Source organism: Taudactylus pleione, unplaced genomic scaffold (assembly GCF_031769625.1).
Source record: "Taudactylus pleione unplaced genomic scaffold, aTauple2 ptg000336l, whole genome shotgun sequence".
Classification (NCBI taxonomy): Eukaryota; Metazoa; Chordata; class Amphibia; order Anura; family Myobatrachidae; genus Taudactylus; species Taudactylus pleione.
The window spans coordinates 5,152,239-5,171,010 of NW_028284737.1; the positions used below are offsets into that span (position 1 = coordinate 5,152,239).

At 43.8% G+C, this 18,772-nt stretch overlaps 1 protein-coding gene across 5 annotated transcripts in view; it reads right to left on the reverse strand.

Moving 5' to 3' along the window:
- HOMER1 (homer scaffold protein 1) overlaps positions 1-18,772 on the reverse strand; it is a 129,819-nt gene that overhangs the window by 49,464 nt on the left and 61,583 nt on the right. For all 5 annotated transcript variants that reach the window (XM_088443918.1, XM_088443917.1, XM_088443916.1 and 2 more), the window contains one exon: positions 12,162-12,304. In XM_088443918.1, the coding sequence (XP_088300044.1) occupies positions 12,162-12,304 (143 nt within the window). The remainder of the gene's footprint in view (positions 1-12,161; positions 12,305-18,772) is intronic.

Below are 18,772 nucleotides of genomic sequence, written 5' to 3' on the forward strand. Positions count from 1 at the left end.
ACCGGGCCCACAAAAATGTTATATATATGAAAATAGCCCTCGGCAGAAAAAAGGTTCCCCACCCATGGTATAGATCATAATGCTGGGTACACACTGGCCGATATATCTTGTGTGCGTCGGCCAGTGTGTACCAGAAATATGTCTGAACGATGTCGTTCATAGACACATCGCGACGGCTGTGCTGCACAGCCAATGCCCAATATATCTGCAGATATATCGGTGCATCGTGCTGTGTGTACAGGCTATCAGCTGACCGCCCATACACTTGCTGCACAGGCCGGCGGTGATTAACAGCTCAAATGGGCGGGCGTATGTTAATGGGCGTATGTTAATGCCCGCCCAGTTGTGATGACAGTCGCGACATATCAGCCAGTTTGGATGCAGAACATATGTTCTGCACAGTCTGCAGATATATCTGCAGATCAGTCGATATCTTAAGGTGGGTACACACCTGACTGATATAAGGAGGTAGATCGCTCAGTTTATTACTATAGTTACCTTGTTACAACTAGAAACATTATTCCTTATTTTTAGTGCAGCTAAGAATCCTTTGGTGAAACAGGTAATAGTGATTGGATACTGATCATCATATATTTCTTACTGTCAATCAAATGCTTTTACTAACAAGGTGACAAATAATATGTTGAATAATGAGAATTACTGCTGAAATATAAACCAGCCTTCATTGCTAGACCATAGTCAGAATTAAAAATGATATAGGAAACAAACTAATATTTCTCTTACTAGATGTGCACATATCACTGGGTACACAAGTCACATGATTTAAACAAAGACGGAAAGTCTGGCCAAAAGGATCAATAGGAATATGGAGGAAATTGGTATGACATACCGCCGGACATGTAACACAGACGCCGGAAGGCAGAAGACTGAAGTTCCCGACAGGGTAAGTATTTTAACTATCCCTAACCCTCTCGCCCCCCTAACCCTCATTTAGGGGTGCCTAAATCTAACCTTCCCCCCTAGTAGTGCCTTATCATAATATCCAACCCTCCCGGGGGAGTGCCTAACCCTAAGTCTCCCGGGAACCCCTAAACCTAACCCTCCCCCCGCGACTGTCCGCTCGCGACACCCGGCTTACCTTCGTTTGGTATGCCGGGCGTCAGGATTTTGCCAGGTGGATAATGATAGGCGTCGGGATTTTGCACCTATCATTAGTCCCATGCCAGGATTTCACAATCGGGAAGTCGGCATTTCAACCGTCGGGTTCCTGACAGCATATCATATGAACTGTATCATAACCATGTCAAATTTGGAACAAATATCAGCAAATTGGCCATTAATTAATGTATGTGTTTCATGCATTAGAATGAATGGGACCAAAATTAATCCTATTGTATTTGGGGATGCCCAAACATCTGGTTGGCAGGTAGCTGGCATGAGCTATTGCATGCAGTTATCTGCTGACCACACTAAAGCTAGACATACATTGTCACAATCCTGGCTAGTTTTTACCTTTTGTGACTTACCTCTGCCAGCTGCTCCATGGATCTGTGTTTGTAATTCTCCTGGGACATCTGCTCTGGCTGAATCATGCTGGCTGTAACATCTCTGTGTGTGCAGACTGCTCTCCCCCCACACTGATTAAACACCTGGACCCTGCTCTGTCTGTGAGCATTGCTAGTCTTAATTGGAATCACAGGTGTGGTCCTGTTTCTCAAGGGCTGCAGAGATGAATACTCCCTCTGCATGCTGTGCCTTGCTCCACTCTGACTGGCACTGCCAGACCACCTGTCTGTATCCACCAATCGCTGCCAGACTCTAGGTATATAGATCCTCCTCTAATAGCACTCAGTGCTTGAACATCGTGTTGCGTTCCGTGGTGTACTGCTTGTGCTATAGCTGTACCTCTGTGTGCCAGTATGTCCCAGGCTCCTGCTGGTTCCTAGACCAGTGCTATCCGTAAGCCTGCTGCGTTCAGCTATCCACGCTACCAGCTACTCCACACGGCTCCCAGGCTGCACCAAGTAGCTTCTACGCTACCCTCTCTCACCCACGGTTCCCAGGCTGCACCAAGTAGCTTTCACGCTACCATCTCTCACCCACGGCTCCCAGGCCGCACCAAGTAGCTTCTACGCTACCCTCTCTCACCCACGGTTCCCAGGCCGCACCAAGTAGCTTTCACGCTACCATCTCTCACCCACGGCTCCCAGGCCGCACCAAGTAGCTTCCACGCTACCAGCGTCTACCCACGGCTATCCAGCCGCTCCCCAAAGCCATCCAGCTACCAACGTCTACCCACGGCTATCCAGCCGCTCCACGTAGCCACTCAGCTACCAACGTCTACCCACGGCTATCCAGCCGCTCCACATAGCCACTCAGCTACCAACGTCTACCCACGGCTATCCAGCCGCTCCACGTAGCCACTCAGCTACCAACGTCTACCCACGCCTATCCAGCCGCTCCACGTAGCCATCCAGATACCAGTCTTCCTGCCGGTCCCAGTCCGTTTCCTCCAAGTCCACTGACCTCACGGCTCATTAGCTGCACCAAGTAGCTTCGGTGCTACCATCCATCTGCAGGCTCATCTACTGGTACCCCGACCAGCTCAGTCAGCCTACCTGCCGGTCCCAGTCCGGTCCCTCCAAGTTCCTTCTGGTCTCATTCCAACGTCTCCAGTTTCCAGTTCCAGTCACTCATCACCAAAGGCAGTTCTCACTGCTACCCACTTCTTATAATAAAGAGCTATTCATGTTAACCAAGGTTCCAGTCCAGCCGGCCTCCAGTGATTCCAGCTCATCACCTGATACAGGTAACTCGCTAGCACCAACTGTGACATACATTACGCAATAATTTAGCCGATCAGCCAATTTTTGGCTACTTGGTCCAATAATCTCAGAGTGTGTACACAGCACCTAGGGCCGAATCGGATTCCAGCAATTGGACTAACAGAAAAAAATATGCATAAAATGTCTGAAGAAGCCGGCGGCGGCAGTCACGTGAAACACGTAACAAAGTTTATGCAGTTTATCACACAAAAAGTGAAAAGTGCACTCTTGCATGAATGTTCAGTTTTGTGGATGCTCTGCTTTTGACCTAATTTTTTTTTTTTCATGATGGACTAGACAGTGCCCAGGGTAAATTAAAAGACTTTACAAATCCTTTTATATCCTTCCACTGACTGATGCTTTTATTACATTTAATGTATTCTTTGACCTTCATGATGAATCTTTTGTTTGGCAATGCAATTGAGTGACCATTGACATGTATTGATTTATAAATCAGTTTTAGCTCCTTAATTGTACACAGGTGGTCTCCAATAAATTAATCCAATAAGCTCTAAAAACATCAGACTGCACAAGGGTTCAGACAGAGTATTTGGATATTGGCCCTGAGTCAGAACCGGACGCTCTGACCAGAGCGCTCGCTCTGAATCAGGACCCACCTCCATTAAAATGGAGCGTCCTCCTGGACGCTCGTATAGCTGTGGGTCACCACCCACAGCATATACGAGCGTCCAACAAGATGGTCGCGATGGTCTTGACCATCGCGACCATCGGACTTGCGGGTGCAACCACAAGGCCAGGAGTGATTTTGGCTCTATCAGAGCCAAAATCACTCCCACTGACATCACTAGTGATGTCAGTGGGGCCGGCTTCAGACTGTAGGCGTTCCCATATGAACGCCTCCGTCTGGCAGGCACGCCTCGAACGCCCACCAAAGGGGGCGTGTTGTCAATCAACATCGACAGCACGCCCCCTTTGGTGCGAGACCCGGAGCGATGGAAAGTCCTTCGCTCGCCGGGTCTCGCGCATGCGCACGACGGAGCTCCCTCCGTCGTGCGCATGCGCAGTGGGGACCATCGATCCACTTGCGAGCGTACTGCCGCTCTCTAGTGGGTCTGAATGACCCCCATTATCCATTGTGAGAATTACTGAATAAATCAATTGTTTCCAAAATATTAAAACATAAAATTTTTAAAAAAAGTCAGAAACATTTATATGAAATGTAATGATCGACTAACTTTAATGTATATTGGTTTATGTATTCCAGAAATGTATAATGTTGTATTTCCATTGACTGTACTATAATTGAGATGCTTCAATAAAGGAGAAAATTTACGATATCTGTGAACAATAAACGATATCGTTCAAAGATATATCGTTAATTTTTATGCAGTGAATGACCAACGATGACCATTCCAACATGAACGATATCGATGATCTTTTGTACATGCAGGCCAACTTGCACGATATTGTCAACTTTGCCTGTTCAGAGATGTCCGGCTGTGTACAGGCGGGATTCGTCATGGCAGCATACTGACAGGCTCTTCTAGTGGCAGATTTTCTATACTACACACCGGCTCCCTGGAGGTGAGCGCTCAGGTACTTTTCATACTACACTTTCTTTAGCGCACTGAGTGGCTTTATTTAACAGAGACAAGTTTGTGACCCTGCAATACCTTTAGGGCAACAGAGCTCCACTTGTCCTGTACTAGCCATAGTGCAGCTACACTCATACTCTTTCTTCCTATCACTGCATATGCGATCTGGGTTTCCCACCACTCACCACTACCTTTGGTATATGACTGGCAGCAGCACAGATCGCAAACCTATGCTGTGTTATTTCATTACGATAACTATTGTCTCTATGAGTACTCTCATTGGGGTGCGCCTATTAGAGGTTCCTGCAATGTTTACACCAGGACCTTCTTTTTAACGCAGTCCAACAGCAGATACTCATTGTACTTATTCCCTACCCTGGGAGTACCTTTATAGTAAGCTCACATGCCATTCAATGGTTATACAATGGCATGCAGCAGCTGCTATTTTGTAAACTCCACATAAAGGAGTAGCTTTACTTTTTCCTATAACCTTACTGTCTACAAGTACCTGGGTGGCATCACAGGCGACCTACGTGTGATCTGCCTCTCATTACAACCTGTGATTTACTTATATTCATTTTGATATTTGCAGGGTCAGCTATTATTTCATCTGACCCCCTTATCATTGTATTTCTCTGATTACTGTTCAGTGTTATTGTGCTGTGATATCTCACGTAACCTATATTGAATATTGTATGGTTATTATCACATTCTTTTCTAGAAGATTTCCTTGTATGCTTCTGCCGTAATTCTGATTAGCCATTGTGCTATGACGACATTATGAGGTCATTGAACTAGTATATGTTTTATATAGGTCTCAATATTGTATGAGACAGAGAATTATAGACCTATTTGTAATATTTCACTTAGCTTCACATAATTGTGATAAGTATTGTATTATGTTGTCTTATGTTCTATGTATGTTCGTGTTCTGCTTGTGATAATTTATAGCTGTTATTCCAACAGTAATGCCAATAAGTAACAGGCTCAGACTTGTTTTTGGTATTTTAAAATATATCTAATAAAAGTTATTTTTTATATATTATTCTTATTATAACCTTTACATTCGAGTGCCCCCAACAAGAGAGTTTTCTTCTTCTCCCCCATACTACGTTTATCTATACTCTCATGGGGAGCACCTCCACACTTTACAATATTTTTGCTTGACACCTATACTAGGGTTTGATATTTATAATTGTGGATTTTCATTATTCTTTTGACTAATTATATCCAATATATTATATCCTGTGCTCAAACTATATCCCCCTATTCCCCCCTTCCCTGGTCATTTATGTTTCTGTTCAGAGATGTAGCAGGATGACTTCACTGAAAGGTATCTTTCAAGTCGTTGGTGGTACAGATCGTACCGTGTGTATGCAGCTTTACTCTATGGCCCGTATTCAATTTGAGCCAAGCCACGTTAACTTAACGCGGCCCGGACTTAACGCCGACTTCGCCTGTTTTGTAGGCGTTAAAGTATCGCGTGCGTGCACGCTTCACCCCATGTTCAATTTGAAAGTAGTGTGAACGGCACCCGGCGATACTGTAACAAGCGGAAAGTACTTTCATTTTTGCGGACATCAGCCTGAAACCCCCCAAATGATGCTCTGACATGGGCGTTCACTATGGTACCCCCCGATTTGGCTTGCTGAAGGTATTTGGTATTTTTAAACGGGCTCAATAGCTGCTAAATAGCGTTTTTGTATAAGTGGTGCAGAATAGTATTCAGGAGTATTTTTTCAAGAAAATAACTTATCCCAGCAAATTTGGGGTACTTGAAAATGGGGGCCAGCATATTTAAAAGTTGCTAAAGTTAAGTTGAAAAATCCACCTGCCGGAAAGCACCTGCAATCAAAAAAAACACCTGGGGGATACTTGGGGACCCCCCCAGATTCAAGTTCGCTAGTTTTTAACTTTGTACCCCAACATTTTTTTTTTCGCCCCATTTTTCAAAGTCAATTTTTGGGGTGTCCTTACATTTTTTTTTATTTTTTTGACACAGATTACCTTTGGGGGACTGTCTGAAGGCTGTACGGGGGTTCCCGAAACTTTGCACCCCAAAACCCCAATTCTACACTTCTTTCCGCCTGCCATTCATAGACGATACTTTACCGCCTACTACATTGTATTGACTTTCCGCCTAGGCGGAAAGTCTTTCAAATTGAATACGGGGTAAAACCAAAACAGGCGATAATGACGTCATCGGCGGTAACTTAACCGGACTTAACGCTTCAAATTCAATACGGGCCCAAGTACCTTATACAGGACACAGATTTTGAGATCACTTGAATCCGCCATACGTTTTGCAACTTGATGTGAGATCTGAATTGTATTAATCTGTAATATCTTTGACATGTTGTTAAAAGAAGCTAAACCAGGATTACTTTCATCTCGTGATCAGTGCAGTTTTGTGTGTTCAGAATTGAATGTGTTGGTTGTGGAACATGGTAACAGAGCCAATTCATTCACATCTGCTGTCATTTCACCTTTCTATCAAGATGATGCAGTTATTAGATGTGTACAGTAGTAAAAGCATTATTTGTTCATTTAATGCAAAGCAAAACAAATTTCCCTATTTATGTTGCCATGAATCTGAAATATCTTGAGAAATTCTTTCATACTGTACATCGCTGATATATAAAATGCATATAATCATGTTAGAAAATGTCAATATCTCAACCGCGGGGATTCTGGCGGTCAGAATGCTGGCGCCGGAACACCGACACCTGTCAGAATCTCGACCACCGGAATCCCGAAGTTAAGTAGTGGGTTAGCGTTCGGGTTTAGGGTAAGGCACTAGGGGGAGGGTTAGGGTTAGACACTAAGGGGGGAGGGTTAGGGTTAGACACTAAGGGGGGAGGGTTAGGTTTAGAGTGCGGGGAAGGGGAGGTTAGGTTTAGGCACTGGGAAGGCGGTTAGGTTCAGGCACTGGGGAAGGAGGGTTAGGGTAGGGAGAGGGGGAGAGTTACAATAACGACCGACAGGTGTAGGTATCCTAACCCTGCCGGGATGCTGGTGTCGGGATTCGGACCGCCGGGATCCCGAGCACCAGCATCCCGTACCCATCCCGTTACTAAGGCATCCCACCCAAATACAGTATGTAATTGTTTGTGTTTTTTTTGTTTTTTTTAATAAAGGCTTTGTAAATATTGCTTTACCATATAAAAAGTTAATTTAAGGCAATTATTATTCAGGAATACCTGTTAATATAAAATCAATCCATTTCCTTCAATTTTGAGATAATTTACATTTTGAATATTATATCACTTTAATTTGAGATATAGATAAAATAAACCATTTAGATCACAAATGCAGCATTACATATGTTTGGGTGGGATGACTCATAATCTTCTGTACCACAAAAACATTTTCATGGGTCCACCTATCACAACAGCTACAACGAGTAGTAAGAAGTTGTTTTTTTTTATCACAAAAATAAATTTTACAATGTTTTGCATAACTATATATCACATGTACAAAAAATACCATAGTTTTTACAAAATATTCCAATATTACAATCATGCTACAAAGATAGTATCAAATTTGTAATAGAATGTGTGACAAGTACAGTTTAAAAGTCAAAAACTTGTGATTCTATATAGATAAAAAAAAATTTGTGGAAGCAAAGTATCTAGTGTTTCATTTCCCAAGCACTGAATGACATCTAGAAAAGGCTGTTAGAATAGTTTATACACAGAATATAATAGATATATACTGTATGTGTATATATTGTTTAAATGAGGCAATAAGACCAAGGAGTTAAAAAAACAGGACACAATATAATAAGGTCACTTTACAAAAATAGAAATCCTGATCAATTATTAAAAAGGACACTCTAGGTCAAAGAAGTGAAGGATGGATTTAAACCACATTCAGTAGTGTGCATGCACAATATTTCAACTACACATTTCTGATTAAACTGGTACCCATGAAAGACAGGATAATAACACAGTACCTAAAATACCATATGCAAATCCTTGAGGTTGAACACTAATATTATACATACTCTGCACCAATAGAGATTGCATAATGCTTTAACAGCTTAAGTACCAGACATCAGATTACACAGATTACATTACTTAACCACAACAAATAAATTGAATATTCCACCTTGATAGTCATTTATGACATACCACCCAATAACTTTTACTTTATAGTTTGCTGTTCATTTTTCTTCTGTGTTTGTTAGCCATTTTTTAATATAATTAGACACCATTGATATGGCTCAGCCCTGCACATCGATATACTATTATGTGCCGATAACAAAACCTATTGCAGTTCTAAAACAATTTGTCATCACAGCAATTCACTAAGCGAATATTGATGAAGCCGCTAAGTGATATCTGCCCAGCGGTACTGGCCGCCAGCGGTAAGAATAGTCCTGCCACTTTGCCAGTCATTCTTGGTGGATTTGGGCATGCATGATCTGGCTTCGCTGGTTAACACATACACAGCAGAACTGGAAGAATTGTTTCATTCATTATTTTCTCCTATTGACAAACTGAGATGACAACAGTGTGAGGAGGACTGTGCCGGTATATGTACCTCTGTGATCCTGGTAATATAAATACCCCTTTTAAACTACCCAAATACCTCAAGTTATTACTGGGTCAACCCAGGTCACGCCTCAGTGTAAAAGGGTCCCAGAAAAAAATACTTGGGTCGACTGACCTGGCAATCCAACCCTGGTAGCGAGCAGGGTAGGACATGGGAACAACCCGGGTAAAGGGGCAACGGTCCGAGACGGGTTTTAGCACACGGCTCACCACAAAAGCCGCTGATTGGAGCTTCCTGGGCGCTGGCAGGTGATGTCATCTGCCAGAGCCCTGCAGAGCAGACACAGGAGAAGGAGACAACATGCAGAATAGTAGAGAGGATACGCAGGAGACTCAGAGCCACCATATGCCAGCATTTCCACCTGGTCTGACGAGGAGGTGAGGGGGCTGCTCTCCATAAGAGGAGAGGGGGAGCTACTTCGGCAGGTGACAGGGATGGTTAAGGATGCTGTCATCTAAAAGAATATCTCTGAAATCCTGGCTTTTAGGGATATAGGGGTCTATTCATCAACACTAAAATAACGTTTTTAAGGACATTTTGCTTAAATAACGTTATTTTGGTATTCATGAACAGACTTAGCACAGGAGATATCACAGATATCTCCTTGCTAAGTTCCCCTGCGTTAATTTCCACACTCCCCATACATTAGTATGGGGATGTGGAAATTGTGGTATTCATCAAATTCCGAAAATTATGAATTTTCGGAATTTAATGCAGTTACTATTCGCCACTGTGAGGTGGCGAATAGCAGAATCGACTTACCTGTATCTGCGTGTGCAGGTCCCCCGACGAGTCCCTCCGGCGCTCTGCTCCGTCCTCAGGCTCCGGAGGCTGGTCGGACATGTGTGCTCCCCAGCAGAGCACAAGAAAGTTTAGAAAAAAAAAAAAAAAGTTTTTTTTTTTTTTCTAATCTGTCATGTGGTCTGCTGGGAAACCACATGACAGACCAGCAGGACGGAGCCGGAGGCTGCTGCGTGGACAGGTAAGAGGTCACTACAGCAGGTAGTGTACAAGCTGACAGTTTGTCATCCTCCATTGGTGGCAGTGCACAGGCCTCAAGAGGAGAAAGCAGTCAGAGCAGCACTCAAGTGCCCAATGCTGCCCATCGCAGATGACCCAACCGACTCAAGCGATAAGGAAAGCTCCACCCTTACTGACACCTTATCCCTACTATTACAGAGACAAACAGCGGTGACTCTGGGATGACCCAGAATACCGACTCTCCAGCTTTACGCACAAATAGTATGTACTGCAGTCTCCAAAATACACACAACATTTATTTTAAAAACACACACGTAATGAACTTATCTTTATGAGCCTGAAAATGGTAATTTCTTATGACATCCATAGGGCTGACCCGGGTTCAGTGTAATTGGGGCCTACTTTGGAATCACCTGGGTTGGAGATACATTGTGAAAAGAGGTCTTCCCTGGCTTTTTCCAGTGTTCAAAATACTGTGTCGAACCTGGCATTTTGTTATAAAAGGGGGATAGCTATCACCAGATATAAGCAGCAAATCGCTCTGCAGGCAGGGTTTCTTGATAGCCTGGAAGAAACTTAGGGGTCAATCCAATTAGGTGCAAATTGTGAGTTGCTATTTTCTCTTCAAATTCATATAGCAAATGAATTTTGCAATCTAGTTAGCAACTCGCACTGAACCAGTCATAGTGAATTCGCATCTTTCCATTTGCACCTCCCTGAGGGTGAGAGTTGGAAAGGAAAATCTTTTTTTTTTTTAAGGTTAAAATGTCGAGACACCGTGCTGAACCCCTTGGACAACCCCCATAATGACTAATTAGGCAATGGGAAGTTTCCAATTAGCTTAATTAGTCCAGTAATGACATGTCACTTTTTGGGTTAAAAAACAAAATGGCCTCAAATTACCCCAAAATCAACTTTTTTCATTAGTTTAGGTACCCCAAATTTAATTATAGTAATTTGTGAAAAAATATTTTTTTTTATAATTTTTTTTTGTACAATTTTTCAAAGTGCCCTCGAAGTTATCAATATTGGGGGAGTCCAGGATGTCTCCCCACTTTTTCTTGCACTTCGCTCACATCGCATTTGGCAGTCATTTCGCAAACCTCCACTGCGAGTCCCGTAAATAGGCATTTTTAATTGGATTGGAGATTTCTCAGGTGTGCGTATTCGTGCAAAGTCGCCGAATTTCATGAAACAAACTCGCTACTCGCAATTCGTACCTAATTGGATTGACCCCTTATTATATATATATAAACAGTAGCAACAATAATATTATTCTGTATTTATCTCCCTTTCATAAACAGACCCGCTGTTGAGCTCTTTGCCTTGAATATAATTATATCCAGAGAGGAGCACTGGGCTGTATTTCAGGGCACCGAAAACAAAACAATGATACCAGATGGTTTAAATATATGGCTGAAGGGCACAGAGGAAAGCTACAGTAGTTAGGAAAAGCAATGTATTTAGTAAAAGCTGTAGGAGGTTATGTGACAGACAACAAATTAAAGTCATCTAGAGGTGGAAACTCCAATTAATCAAGGAACAAAATGCCAATATCATGACACCTATAATAAAAACAGACAACTCTAACATCAGTTCTGCCTTGAAATATGGATAGGAAAGAATAGTTAGGCATAAAAGAGGTCTACTTGGTAGAACTTTGGTGCATTCCTTATGGTGCATGAATAATGAGCAATGCTACAAGAAGGGTTATCCTATACTTTACATGATAAAAGCACAGACTAAGCTGCTGTATGCGCTATTTTGGGCAGTTTCTCCCAAACAAAGCCACATACATTTCAAATAGGGCACAATGATCCCTATGCCTGCAGCAACAGCCTCCACTATTCTCTGTTTGCATAACATATGATATCATCACTCATAGGTGATTTAATTGATGTATATGAATGATAGCTGTTGTCACGAACTCTCTATGGGGTCTATTTATTAAGCTTCGGATGGAGATAAAGTGAATGGAGATAAAGTCTCAACCAATCAGCTCCTAACTGTCATTTTTCAAACACAGCCTGCAACATGGTAGTTAGGAGCTGATTGGTTGGGACTTTATCTCGGTTCACTTTATCTCTTTCCAAGGCTAAGTAAATAGCTATAGTATAAATGCCGGAGCAAGGAAAATATTGCATATCATTTGCAAATGATTCAGCAGGTGAGGAGATTCTGCCAAGGTTATAAGAGAGTTCTCATTGGACCTAAGACCACCAAATGGTGATACATAGCAGTAACAGACACACATCAGTTAATCAGGATTTGTGATTGGTACCTATGTGTAAATGGCAACGCATTCTGCGTAGGTTCAGCCCTTGGTTCGTAGTTTTGGGTCACTTCTGGGGTTGTTCCTTCATCGTCCGTTCCGTTGATGCTTTCAGGGGTTAGAGGAGACTGGATATCCCCTCCAGCCGATTCCTAAAATGAATTATTTTAAATAATTAGTAGCGAGTAAGACAATGCCTATGATGCTTCATAGACAGCATTAATTGATTCAGTCTTTAGTTAAAAAGAATTGCCATGCTATTTCATGGAGTTCCACTGTGTAAGCTGGCCGATTATTAACTGTAAGAAGAAAATCAGAAATGTTTAAGGTAGAAGACTCAACATCACTTAAAATGCAGCCATATATCAGGAGCCATAGAGACAACGTTACAGTAGCACAAGTGTCCTGCCTTAACATATGACTCCATGATATCTACCTAAAGTCAGGGAATAGCTGACATCTAGTCAGGGGGTGGCAGGCATAGGGGAGAAGATAAGAGCATGTGACTCATACAGTGCGGCCCACACCTTTAATAGGCTGTTATGGGAAGATTTTTCTTGCAATGTGCAATTCTGTAGTAGGCTGCGGCCTACTACAGAATTATAATATTTAGACCTGTTGCATATAGGCCAGTGTCATCCAATAGAGTCACAGAGTCCTTAGCCGCTATATGCAGTGCTTAGCACTGAAAGACTCCCTACAACCTCTCCATGCTGGCCATCATATATAAAAACAGGATGGGGAGGGGGCATTTGGATTTTTTTTGTCCCCCCCTGCTGAAAGAAAGCAGAAATAGCTTTTAATGTTATTCTTAGGTAATAAAAAATGCAATTTAAAATGTTTAGCCTATACATGTAACTCTGGCCTGAGGGCCTGGTGCAGAAATGGACAGAATTACAGACACACACACACACACTCTCACAAGCAGCTGTGCAATTCCAGCTAAAATGCTAATGCAGCAGAAGGTGTCTATAGGAAACAGACATCTCCTTGCTGAATCTGCGATCCCAGCACTGCAACCGAGGTCACAGCCTGGGATCATCATCGCGACCAGCAGTCAATGCGTTTCGATAATGTATCTCTTCCTCAGGGCATTCTCAAAATGCACAGGGAGGCAATAATTTTGTGGACTCCAAAGACAGAAGGACAGCTTTCCTGACTGAGTGATATCAGTAACCCGAGAGCCCAGAACCTCAAAGTTTATACTACACTCCCATTTTTATCACCTCTCTGGTAAAAGTCCCTAGATTGGATTATTTTATTTATCTTCTGTTTCATAAAATTTTATATTTGGTTCTGTATATGTGATTGTTCGAATACATTTTTGATCTTTAATATTGTCTCATTATTTTATGTATGGTTCACATACTTTAGTAGACAAGTACATCTATTTGAGCGAATTAACTTTTACCATCAGACATTATTGCACTGATATTGTGTTTTTGTGTCTTTTCATACCCCTGAGTTGGTTAGGTATGAACTACACACCACAAAAGAGCAGTTTTAGTTTTATTTTTTTTTCTTTATACATTTGTTTCTTACCTACCTATATACCTATCCCATACCCTACCCTACCGGGATCTGTATGAAACACCGCCGTACGCTCAGCAACAGAAGATCCCGACAGGTAAGTTTTTTCTCTATTACTAACCCTCTCCCCCCCTAACCCTAACCGTCCCTTAGGGGTGCCTAACCCCAAACTCCCCCCCTAGTGCCTAACCCTAACCCCCCCTGTAAGTGCCTAACCCTAACCTGCCCTTGGGGTTGCCTAACCCTAACCCCCCCCTTCCCCTAGCCTAACCCTAACCCTCCTGGTTAGAGTTAGGCTAGGGGAAGGGGGACTCCTGTGGGGCTGCCTAAGCCCCCCCCCGGGAGCCCCTAACCTAACCCTCCCCCCTGTCCGTGACTGCTGCCCGGCTTACCTTTGTTTGGTATGGCGAACGTCAGGTGCGGTTTTCACGTTTTTAAAAACTTCACTTTTGCTATTTTTAACCATGCTAGCACCCATTTTCATGTACCACAAACTTGCTGGGACTAGTTATTTTTCCCAGAAAAACTGCTAAATGCTATTCTTCACCACTTGTGCAAAGATGCTAATTAGCAGCTAATGAGAGCATTTCAGTACCCCAAATAGCTTCAGTAGGGCAATTTGGGGGCAACTACATTGATCCCCAATGTTAGTGCATCTTTTGGGGGGTGTCAGGCTGATTTTCCCCAAATCTGACAGCACTTTTCTCCTGTTTGAGTTTCGCCGGGTTCCATTTCCGCGTCCTTTGGAACTGATTAGGACGAAAAGAGGGGCAGCGCATGAAAAGTTTTTGCCTCCAAAACACGCGGAGTCAGTGAAAAGTACGGCAGGCGAAACCTTTCTGACTTTTCGCGTGTAATTGAATATGCCCCTCAGTCTCTTAAAACAGAAACATATCCTTATCTAGTAGGTCTTTAAATCACCTTGTGTATGAATACACTGAGTTTATACTGTATAGTATTTCTCCAAAAAGCATATTTGCAATTTGGATGTAGAGTGTGTATCAGGATAGTGATACCATTGTTTTAATTACAGGGCAGAGGATCATCTGAACATGGGGAACTTTCCCACTTAGCATTCCAGATCCTGGGTGTTTACAACAGAGTTTCATCATAATAGACAGAAGGCCGGTGCCTAAAGGTATCAGAGGTGGAGAAGTAATTATTTAACTGCACAAAAAAAATTATTCAATCTTTCTTTCATCAGCTGCTAGCGGGTGGGCCACAGAGGGGAATGTGTTTTACAAGTGCTCCCCACACTCGTTCCTAATACGCCACGGGCTTCTATAATTCTTAGCCCTTAACACCTGGATGCAGAGGGGATAAGCGCAGGCAAGAGTCTACTACATTGACCGACCCCAGGCAGCACTGAACCACCGTGTGGCCGCCATCGTAGCGAGCAGTCTAGCTCTCTGCTCTCTTCACATTACTACTCTACTCCCTCCCCTCTACCTAGCGGTCTGGACGCTCCCTAATGCTGACCGAGTGTGGTGGGTGCAGTCTGTGTCCCCAGTTCCTGCACACTAATGCACAGGGAGGTCTCTCCCCACACACAGTGAGTGCAGGAGCCGGGACACAGGGGTCTATTTACTAAGCAGTGTTAGGAGACAGAGTGAAGAGTGATAAGGTGCCAGCTCCCAATTGTCATTTTTCAAACACAGCCTGCAAGATGGCAGTTGGGAGCTGATTGGCTGGTACCTTATCACTTTTCACTCTGTCTCCTAATACTGCTTAGTAAATAGACCCCACAGTCACAGGCGGAGCTCCGGAAAGAGAAGGGCTGTCCGGGCGCACTGCTGCATAACATACATCAAAGAAGGTACCTGGCAAATACAGATTGCGGTGGCGGATGGTTCCGTCCCAGGGCATCCAGTGCTCTGTGCGACAGCTCCGGCCGCACCACCCTAGTTACGGCCTTGATATTTACTAAAGTGTGGATTATTAAGAGTAGAGTTGTTGAGCATAGCAACCAATCAGATTCTAGCTATGATCTTCTAGAAGGTGCTAGATAAATGCTACGTAGAATCTGATTTCTTGCTATGGGCACTTTAGTAAATATACCCCTGAATGTTCACATAAAAATTCTGTCCCAATAAAGGAAAAAAAAATACTTCTGTGTATTTCCAGATCCGTCTAACTCCAAAACCTCGTTATTTCTATGACCGGCATATTTTAACCATTCTAAAGTATTTACTTATTTCTCAGTAAAAGGATGCAGTTTGACAGCGTTAGTAATAAATACGGAAATTACATTTTCCATATAAAATGTAATTAAATACTAGCATTGATACATTTGTTTACTGGTTTAAAAATTGAATTAAGAAAATGTAATTAAATCATCTCTCCCGCAGTAGCTCAAATGGAAATGACAAATAAGTAATACAAATAGACAGCAGTGACCTGACATAACATAGCAGTGGCACTAATGATATAAGGGCCTGATTTCAGAGATGTACGTTAATTCGATGTGCAGACCCGGGCTGCGATGTTGCTCGCAGGGCCTCTAATGGTCACAGGCACAGGTCACATGCTGCTGGTGTTTGGGGAGTAGTTACTGCCCGGGTTTCAGAAAACGGGAACGCGTCGGCTTTGTTTTCTGGGCGTGCCAAAGCTAGTGGCTGCATTCTTGGATGTAGCTTCACTGGCCCTGGCAGCGTGATTTCACCGGACATCCTGAGTAACCTCGGATGCAGCCAGGGATGGACTGGGGCTGTATATCAGCCCTGGCAGTCCGCCCTCGGTGCGCATGCCTTAGGTGCACTTGCTCGCAAAAGGGAATTTGTGGTTATTTCAAGGGGGCACGCCCGTCTCTTCCCGGCCCAACACAGCGCACCGCCGGCCCATAAATGCCTCCACCCCTTCAGTCTTCCTGAGATCATAGTGAATCTGGAGCCGTGGGGTGGAGGGCGGGGGAACCTTTCCTTCCTCCCTCCTCGAGCCGACCCTAAGGCCATCGGCCATTCTAGCATATGCCAGAAGTTCCCGATGGCCAGTCTGGCCGGATGCAGCTTTCGGATGACCTAAGCCAGCAGTGGGCATCTTTTTACATATGACGCCTCCTGCGGTTTCTGTACCTTTTCTCACCATCGAAGCGTACAAAGATTAGGAGGCCGTGTGAATAGCATTCATCTCTGAATCAGTCCCTAAGTACTATTAGCCAGAGCAGTCAATGTACAAACAGCCAATCAGCTAGACAGCGTTGCGGATGGTCATCATTATCACTGTATATCTTTACACCAGCCATCCAGTGCGTACGTCTCCTACGAGGGGTGTTTGGGGATGCATCCACATCTCATTATGGGCCTTAGTCAGAGATGTCTGAAACATAATCACAATTTACGATTTTTTAAAAAGTCTCATTTCTGCAACCTATTAATAGTCTGTCGCATCTGCAAAACTGGACCTGGGACTTTATCCCCTTAGCTGCGACTCCATCCCCTTGTCATACCTGGCTATGAAGAGACTGGAGGCGTGGCTTCAAGGACAATACTGAGACATTTATTAAAAATTGCTGCACATAATAAAAATATATTAAAGTTAATGGCTGGACTGTGTAGCTAATAAATACCTAAGCGGCTTGGAGCATCAGAATTGCTCCGCAAATCAAACGCAAATGTTATTTATTTATGACATTTCCAAACTTATAAATATATATGCAGGTTTCCTATTTCCCAATAGTGCATGAATCAGTCTGTATTTGTGACATACTACGATTCCGTGCAGTGTAAAACGCCTTTATAAACCCGCTTCTGCCATTTTACTGGATTTCTCACAGTTGCAACCAACCGAACGCAGTCATCAATAGCAGCTTCAAAGTCATCACTATAACCCTAACCTCCCAAGTGCCTAACCCTAACCTCCCCCCAAGTGCCTGAACCTAACCTCCCCTTCCCCGCAGCCTAAACCTAAGTCTCCCGGGGAGGGGTGCCTAAGCCCCCTAACCCCCCTTCCCCTAGCCTAACCCTAACCTACCGGGCTGGTGCCTAACCCCAAGTCCCCCCCAGGAGCCCCTAGCCTAACTCTCCCCCCCCCCCCCCCCACGGCTGCCTGTGCCCGGCTTACCTTCGATCAGTAAGCTGGGTGTCGGTCTCCCGGCGTAGGTCTAATGACAGGTGTCGACGCCTGTTATTAGTACTTTGCCGGGATTAGACAGTCGGGAAGCCGGCGGTCTTTATTTAGACAGTCGGCTTCCTGACTACATCCCCACTCTAAATATCTCAGCCCCAGGCTCAGCGACTCAAGTCAGACTTGAGACAAAAAAAAGACGTGAGACAAAAAGACGTAAAGCAAAAAGAGGTCTTTACTTCAGTTAAAGCTGTGTACACACTATATGATGTATGTATACAGCGATGTAACAATGTGATGTAAAGATATGTGTACAATACACACTACACGATCAGGTATAAAACGGCGCAATATATCGTTACATGCTGCAAGAAGCAGCATGGCGTTGTTCATTGCATCGTCCCATCTGCTGTGCAGCACAACAGATGGAATTATGTGAAGAACAACTGGCATGTGAGCGCAATCGGGCATACACGCTAGGGGCCTGATTCAGACCCGTTCTCTAGATGCGATTGCTCACTCCCAGCGTATGGAAATTCAGCTAAGTTGCGTCAAGGCACCCGCTTCTGTCTTGGCAAGTGATCACTTTGTGATTGTAGACACCCACCAGCCTATCTCATGATGCCCACTTGCGTACGTCATCTCCAGGAAGTGCATGAAACCATTGGTACATCGAACACCATCGGAAGCAATCACAGCGCTTAAGGTTGACTATACCCTGCCGCAAGCACTGCGAGGACTTCAGTGTATATTTCAACCAAGTGACGCGTCCTATGACGCTGGCTGTTAATTATGCACGCCTCTAAAATGTCATTGAATTTCACAGGCACGCCTGCATTCGCACCTCCACTCCCCCGTTTGAAGTGGCCTGCCCCTGTTACCTCCCACAAACGGCTTGACCTGTCACACATTTACCTGGGATGTCTATGCTTGGTGAGCGAGAGTTTCCACATCGCTCTTATTAGTTCGCTTACGCGCATTGTGAAGCGTACGCATGCGCACATTGAAAAACATTGCTCGCTCCGAGC